Below are 8,169 nucleotides of genomic sequence, written 5' to 3'. Positions count from 1 at the left end.
TCACCTATGATGACACTTTTAAAATTGAGGCCAACATGAGGTTTAGAATATACCTTCATGCAAGTCGAAAGACAAAACCTTGAAATAAGATGTTATTGTCTTGAAACTTCAGAGCTTAAAATAACTGTCAAAGCATATTGCAGGTACTGTAACAGACATATCGCTTGTATAGCTAAACATCCCAAAATAAAATTGCCAATAAAGAGAATGCAAGGGACATTAACTTGAATTAAGTCAAACACCCTTACATAGTCAGCACTAAATAATCCAGTTGATGTACTTAAAACAAGTCAAACTATATTTTAAATCTAAATATAAGATTATCTCATTTAAACTTTTGCAGTGGTGTATTTTCTGCTGCAATACTCCTTGACCATGTTATCATGAGACAGTGAATTTTACAGCAATACAATTCAGCATATTTAGTAAGTGACAGCTGAATGAATAATAATGAATATAATGTATGTTATTTACTATAATAGTGATTTACTGTGCCATGGTTTGAGTTTGACCAGATATATGTGAGTCTTGGAAAGCTCTCCAAATGCTGCTCAGAATAAATGACGATTAGTAAAACTATAAAATTGTAAAAAAAAAAAAAAATAGCATTTTGTGCTACTCATTTTATGGTACATATTTCTTACCAACTCTGTGTTTGTTTGCAGACGGCCCATTGAATGTGAGTATCTCTGGTCCAGATTCAGCAAAAGAAGGCATCATCGTGACCCTGAAATGCTCCACTGATTCCCGGCCAGATTGTGACTATCTCTGGTACTCAAACAACCGGCCAACAGTAATCAAGACCGGCCCTGTCATCACATTCGCTGCATTGGAAGAGACGAAGGGGATCTACACATGCAAAGCAACAAACCCTTTGACTAACATCACAATGACCAGGACTAAAACATTTAAACTCACCAGTGAGTCTTACTTCTCCTCTTGATGTGGTCTCTATAGTGTCCGTAATGGTCTAATTCTATAAAGAAAGTCTCATTTATTTGAGCTCACAAGCAAAATATGAGTTTTGCCTGATCCAGTACTTTTAAAATGCTTTATCTGTTTTAGAAAAAATATTGTTGGCATTAAAACATGAAATATTTGATGATTAGATCCACCCAAATGTTATTCATTTCTTTGTTAGTATAGAGTGTATAGCATATAATCACAGTTATCTCATGTTGTGTTAAAACATAACTTTTTTCTCTCCTAAGAACTAAACATAATGTCATTATTTCTCATTATTTCCTTTTCGCTCTCCCTCTCAGATCATGCCTCCGCTCCCTGCTTCTCATCCAAGAATGGTCTGACGTTAATGGCTCTGGTTGCCATGTCTCTCTCTGTGCTGTTTCACTGAGTGCCCCACCCTGGAAAAGCCAGTCACAAGTGAAAGGCCTCTGGCTCCCTCTACACTCTGCCAGTAATCTTAAATCTAAAATGAATGGGAAAGTACTGTATATTTAATATCCTTAGTGTAACATGGCAACAAGTGAGTGCATGTTATCATATGTTGAAGGTTTTGTTGGAGGAATGTGAAAGAGGAATGTGAAAGTGTGACAGACATTGTAGAAGTTTATTGTTTGATATTAACTGTTATTAGATTATTTTTATTAACATGCTTGTTTTGTGTTGTTTTTAAATGTCAAATGTTATCATTGTTAGACAAATTTTCCTAATTTTACAGGATAAAATAATATTAGTGCATTCCTTTAAAATGCCCCCTCACTGCATATAGCTCTTTACTTATTCAATAGCAGTTATTTACTAATAATATTTTTCCTCCTCAGTTATTTACTTTAAAATGTTTGTGTAAAACTGTAAGTAAATATAAGCCTTATCATGTTTTGACTTTCTTTATTAATAAAACAGAAGACCAATCATTTCCTTTGGTACTTTATTTGGTATTATAGATAAATCTTTATGCTGTTTCAGAAAGTTACACTTTAGTCAGTAAAAGAGTGCCAGGTACACTTGCTGTAAAAGTAATATCATGTGTATACAAAGAAATACATGTATGATAGTGATCATTACAAAACACTGATGCACATAATGAGAGCCTCTTATGTTCATATGGGGATGCTGGGACTTTTAATCCTCCCGGCGTTACCATCCTTCTTCGGTTTGACAAACCAGCTGCACTTCTTCAGATTCTTCATTTTTGGTCTCTGGCATAGTTTTCTCCCTTGTGGTTTGAATTATTCCAGATAGATAAAGAAACAGGGTAAAAAAAACAACAGGTTTACCGGCCAAAATGTTTTCAAAGTGTTCTTAATATATATCCATAATAATCTTTCAGTTTTAGTCTCCTGTTCAGGAGAATATACTGAATGTACAATGATTTCTCTCATTATTGCTGGTTTTATTTCAATTTATCAAATAAGTGAAGTATTTTATTATGTTATAAATGTCTAAAAATGCAACTCACAATTTTTAGGCTTGCGTCTGGTAGACATCTGACAAAGGCACTGTGTATCCACCATCTCTCTTTCCTTCTCTGCATGTCCCAGACATACATAAATAAATGAGAATAATAGGTTAGGATAATGGACTGAGGTCAACAACTGAGGCTCTGCTTGCAAGTACACTAATGAGGTACCAAGCAAATATATATTTTCAGTACTGTATGCCAATGATAATACTTCACCTTTACAGTTACACGGTCTGTTGACTGGATTTGGATGTGCCACACCTTCCCCAACAGCAGAGGCTATAACACAATAACAAAATTTAATAACAATCTTTTATTAATGATTAATAATAACTTAATAAATATTAATTAAATACTCTTGTGGAAAACTTGATATCTCCACTGATCTCACATACCTTTGGTCTGTGTGCTGACAATGAAGGGCTGTTCATGAGTTTCAGGAACACCTTTGAAAAAAGAAAAAAATCACAGAATAATATGAACAAGTTCTTAAATGAATTTTACAACTCCTTATATTGTCTTATACTGATAGACTATACAATACCTTGACTGTCATCAGGGAGTATTAGCAGTACAAGAACCAACAGCAAAAACATCCTTGATCCCATGCTGTAGAAAAGTTAGTTCAGTACTGTGTGTCCCAGGAAAGAAATCCCGTGTGTGTACTAACCTGAGTCCCAGTGAAGGAATGAAATGGCTATTGTTGTGGCTCATTATAAAGGATGGCGCTGATGTCTGAAATAATAGCTGTGGTACATTCATTGACTGCCAACTGCATGAAGCATGTCTTACCCAACCATCATCGCTACAGTGGGTGGCGGTGAATATCAGACAAGATGTACCTTTGCCAACAAACCAGATTGTGGTTTTAAGTAATGGTACACTGTCATGAAAAAGTTCTGGACCCACATCATACTGGCATGCACAAAACAAGCCTTTGAAACTTTTCTTACAATGCTTATGCATTTTGAGAGGGATTATACTACATTAAAACTCGTCTCTTTGTGATTCAGGCAAATATCAAGTTTCAGGAAATTCTTTCATTTTCAAGTCCTCCAATTTTATACCAATTTCCTGTAATAGTGTAATAGTATATATATTTAGCTTATCTTTTTTTTCAATTACCTAAAAGTAGTTGTATGTGATGTAATGTGTAGCATGGCAAATGTGCTTGAGTTTTGTAAGAAACAACTTAATATGCTAAAATATCAACTGACACACAAAACTACACACTAAAAAATGAATATTTTCTGATGGGCTTGATTTGCACTTGCACTTACCGCCTAAACCAATTTAACACTTTTTTCTGTTTTTCCTTAGAATTTGTACCAAATCGCACCAAACTCTTTGTATCATGTCCCAAAAATGAACTCTTAAATACCTGAAAACTACTCAAAAGATTTCCATGAAATCATTATAAAATTAAGTCACCTGTAAAGTAAAGCTTTACCAAATGATGTCCTCTATGCAGCTGTTATTTTCTATGCTTAAGTACATAGGAGGACACTGACAAGTCAAATGAATAACTGAACTTACTGTTTGCCTTAGTGTACAACACATATTGTGGATTAATATTTAGAAGCAGTAAAACTATATTGAGGCTTACAATCCATCACAATTAGAGATGCGATATTATCAGTGCTGTCAACACCACTGCAATAGATACGACACATGAGGGATCATTCTCTCTATTATACGGGAAATGGCAAGAATTGTAAATATGGGTCGTGGTATAATGCGTGATGACAGTTGGAAAGGCTGGAAACAGGAAAGCACAAAGCAAGACTTGTTCACCCTCCTCAAGTTTCAGACTCTCAGGAACAGAACCAGTCAACCAAAAGCAATAAATCTCAATGTAATCTGTGTATGTGCTCTCTTGATGAACCTGGTGGTTTGTGATCCGTCGTGAGGTCAAATTTCTATCTGCATGTTGAACAGAGCAATCAATTAATTAATCAATCAAGGGGCACTTAAATTCATGATTTCATGTTTAATGCATTCTTTCATCAGTTACAGGATCAGCCACCCTGAAGCTCAATTCAAGTTCTGCAGCACAATGTTTATCGAAGTGGCTCAGAAGCATTTTAGTGTGAAGTAAAGCCTTTTAAACTGTCTAATGGGCCATTAACTTGAGTGATCCTGAAGCAAAGCAGCTATGCACAAGATGTATCCTTACAAGTTCACAGCCTACACAAATACATATATATTTGCAACAAAACAGAGCCTCTCACATCCAAATCTGATGCTATTACAATACATGAAGCAAAGGGGTATTACAGTACCATAATGAAATAACATAAGACATGATAAAAAAGAAAAAAAAAGTAGACCGCAATGGCTATTTGATTGCCATGCTTAGACAAACAAAATCAGAACATTTGGTCATTTTAATGCATGTACAAAAGGCGTCAGACATCACAACAGAGTAAATAAAGCTGTTGCCAAATACATGTTACCTCAGTGAAACTGATAAAGCAAAATGATAAATTACAGCTTTTTTCTAGTGAGGGCAAGTTGTATCCTGTATTTTTGTTTTTACCAGACATGTTCTGCACCTACGGAGCCAAAGTCCCACGACATTTTCCAGCTAGTTTTTGTTCCAATAACCTCAGCCAAAATATGTATTTTGATAACCAGAGTTTCTTTCTACAGTCCTGAAACATACACCTCCATCATTGTTCTGAAGTAAATTAATCTTTGAAAGACTTGTGATAGCAAATGCTCAATGACAACAAAATAGGTATTTTTTGTCTTGTTATAAATGATGAAGTGCTCAAACTAAAGTTGAAGATACCCATTAAGCATAAAATATGGACAGAAAACCCTGGTATCAACTGAAGTGATGAAATCTGGAGCACACAGTAATAAATAAAGCTTCTAATGAAGTGCAGCAAGTAATGCTTTCACTTAAAGCATGTTTTCATTAGAGTATGAGGTTGCTGCATCTTTATAAAAGCATACTGGACTACGGGACTGTTCCACATATAACTATGTGCTACAGACATCATCCCTTCAGCTGTCACATCATTGTCTTGTCTGTTGAACTGCTGGCTCTGAACTCCTGGATGACGCGCGGAGTTCCCCTTATCATATTCAACCCTTGTATCATGTGGCAGAGAAATGAAATAATCCTTCTTTGGAAAAACACAAGTGGAAGCTAGAGTAGGATATGCTTACTGGGACTTTGTCTCTCTATAGCACAGCACATTTAATATCTGACTGCATCATAAACACAAAACTTTATGGTCCCATTATGTAACAGTGGTCCTCTACCCTGGCAATGGAGAGGACAAAAAATTGTGCAGCTCTTAGCCCTTAAAATTGATTCTATCCATCATTCAAGGTTTTAATAAGCTAACAGCAGAGTGTAATGCTCTCTGTGAACAAGGAGGAGGACCACTGTAGTAGTGTTAAGTTTCTTCCCTGGTAACTCAGTTCTCAGCAGGCTTATCTAGCATGGACTTGAGATGAGCGTGCAGGGGTTCGCACACAGACTGGTAGCCCTGAGGGGTCAGGTGAAGGTAATCATACATATCCTGGTGAGAGATGCTACCATTGGAGTGGACGAAGCCTGGGTCTACGTTGAGGAAAGAGGCGTGGGGAAGGGATGACACAGCCTCCTGGACTAGCTTGTTCACCTTGGCATTTCGCTCTCGCAGGGGGTTGGGCGATTTACCTCTGGGCAAAATACCCTGCAAAACAGATGTATGGATGGTAAAAATGAGGAATACTCCTAAGCACCTAAGTTTACTCAACAACATTTTTTTTAAGGAATGTATGTGAAAATTAAGCTTATCCTCTCACCTACATTTCATCTGACACTTTAATAAAGTTTACAGCCGAGGGTTCACCTGTAATTCTATCTTAGCCCTCTACCAAACTAATAAAGCCTTTACATGTTGTGTGTTCTGTACTGTAGGGCTCACAGCACCATATTACACATCACAAACTAATGCACAGCATCCAAAACTTTTACAAAATTGAGATGGAACTAAAGCGGCTGACATCGCCTTTTGGTTTCATGGTTCTATGAATTTTTTTTCATTTTTGATTTACATGTAGGTGAGTGGATAAAACTCCTTTGGAAAAAAAACAAACATCGGGAAAACCTACAAGTACAAGTGTGTGGGCATTGGGGAGCTTGTTCTTGATAACTTGGACAATAGCCATGATGCCTCCACAGATCTGCTCAGGAGTGTGACCATGATTGTTGGTCCCCACCCACAGCACTACAACCTATAACAACAAAAGAGAAAAGATTGCATGACTGATATCGTTAAGAGTTTGGGGTCAAGAAACCTGGAATTAGGCTCAAACTTAAGTACAATCAGTCTACTGTTTGAATACACAAGCACAGTCATGTTCTCTACTGTTGGCAATGATTTGGACCTTTGGGCTGATGTTATCCAGTTCCCCGTTGCTCAGTCTCCACAGCACATGTTGTGTTGCATCACCACCCACCCCAAAATTTAGGGCATGAAGAGGAGAGAACAGTTGCCGCCATATCTGCAGACAAAGCACACAACAACACCCTTTCACATGCTGAACACTAAGTTTAAACTAAAATATGACAAGCTCACAGACAACCAGATGAAGTGCAGTCCATCGTACCCCAAACTGGTGCATGAGCTGAATAAGAGAGTCTCCAACAAACAAGACATCGGGTTCTTTGTCTTTGCTGTCAGACACAAAGCGGTTGTGCTACACAGAGAAAAGGAGAAAGACAAATACACAGAGTTTAATCATTTTAACACCGTATAAGCCTGCCACTAACATCATGGGTTACTCCTGCATGTTAGGAATATCAGCTGACCATAGCCAAAGAAAACTTTTTACAAATTCAAACAAGTATTGCAGATATGCATACCAATTGTGAATTTTACATATTTAGTAATATAGATATGGGAATTGGAAGATACATACTTGAAAATAATAAAGTGATCATTTACAGAATAATTTTGTGAGAATTTGGTTTCCCATTTTGATAAATTATCCATAAAACAATATTCCTAATGACTTACAGCTGTTTATATTCCATAAGTGTACATTAATACATTGCTCATCATCATTGTTGACTGTTTTGACTATTTTCAAGTGAGGCCTTCCTTTTACCCACGTCTTCATTCATCAAATCGTGAATTCACAGACAACATTAGCAAAAACACATCTTGGGAAATTCTTACAGAAATGTTCTGTGACTACAAATTAGCTATGAAAATCCTAGGGACCAAGCTATGGACAAAACATATAAAAGATAACAATGATTCACACACCAGTGACATCCATCGTCCATCTCCCTGGGTGTCCTGACAGGGAGTGGGTGTGGCGGCTGGGTTTGGGTCTTCTGCACTCATAACTTGGCTCTTTCTATGTTGAAAAGCAGTCACGTATATTTGTTGGTAACTTTAGCAACAAAACAAACCGATGAATCAATGGCCTATAGCTATCACTGCTAGCTAAAGCTGCAGAGGTTAGTGAAATTAGCTACAACAGCTAACTTAGCTTGCTGTGGCACAAGACTGCTGCAGTTTAACAGAGAGATAACGCTCACACACTAATAACAGATTGTTCCTAACGTTAGATTTTACATGCCTGTATTGTGCAACAACAAAAAAGACAACGCTTTAACACAGCAATTGTATTTAGAGATACTATTGAACACAGACTACCATGAAATCAAAATATCGTCATCTCCCAACTCAGTTTCAGGAAGTAAATTTTCACTACCGTTGCATGTACCATTA

At 36.8% G+C, this 8,169-nt stretch overlaps 1 protein-coding gene across 2 annotated transcripts; it reads right to left on the bottom strand.

Moving 5' to 3' along the window:
- Positions 1–4,406: 4,406 nt before the first annotated feature.
- On the bottom strand, positions 4,407–8,147 carry pafah1b3 (platelet-activating factor acetylhydrolase, isoform Ib, gamma subunit). 2 transcript variants are annotated; one of them, XM_053327459.1, is made up of 6 exons: positions 8,095–8,147; positions 7,699–7,792; positions 7,037–7,126; positions 6,815–6,931; positions 6,539–6,661; positions 4,407–6,117 (listed from the first exon to the last, which is right to left on the bottom strand). In XM_053327459.1, the coding sequence occupies exons 2-6, from the start codon at positions 7,777–7,779 to the stop codon at positions 5,857–5,859; spliced, it is 672 nt and encodes a 223-aa protein (XP_053183434.1). In that variant the 5' UTR covers positions 7,780–7,792; positions 8,095–8,147; the 3' UTR covers positions 4,407–5,856. The 2 variants fall into 2 exon arrangements, with proteins under 2 accessions (XP_053183434.1, XP_053183435.1); XM_053327460.1 differs by having other exon boundaries at positions 7,699–7,788; positions 8,014–8,102.
- Between the last annotated feature and the right edge of the window lie 22 nt (positions 8,148–8,169).

Source organism: Scomber japonicus, chromosome 10, assembly GCF_027409825.1.
Source record: "Scomber japonicus isolate fScoJap1 chromosome 10, fScoJap1.pri, whole genome shotgun sequence".
NCBI lineage: Eukaryota > Metazoa > Chordata > Actinopteri > Scombriformes > Scombridae > Scomber > Scomber japonicus.
The sequence above is the reverse complement of the archived record's forward strand: the minus strand, read 5'-3'. Positions and strand labels throughout refer to the sequence as shown.

What these genes read in the sequence shown, in the direction of transcription:
- pafah1b3 (XM_053327459.1), bottom strand. Translation starts at nt 7,779, where the DNA reads ATGAGTGCAGAAGACCCAAACCCAGCCGCCACACCCACTCCCTGTCAG. An exon ending in ATGGACGATGGATGTCACTG is followed by an intron (nt 7,127 to 7,698) that starts GTGTGTGAATCA and finishes TTCTCTGTGTAG; the next exon opens with CACAACCGCTTTGTGTCTGA. An exon ending in TGGATAACATCAGCCCAAAG is followed by an intron (nt 6,662 to 6,814) that starts GTCCAAATCATT and finishes TTGTTGTTATAG; the next exon opens with GTTGTAGTGCTGTGGGTGGG.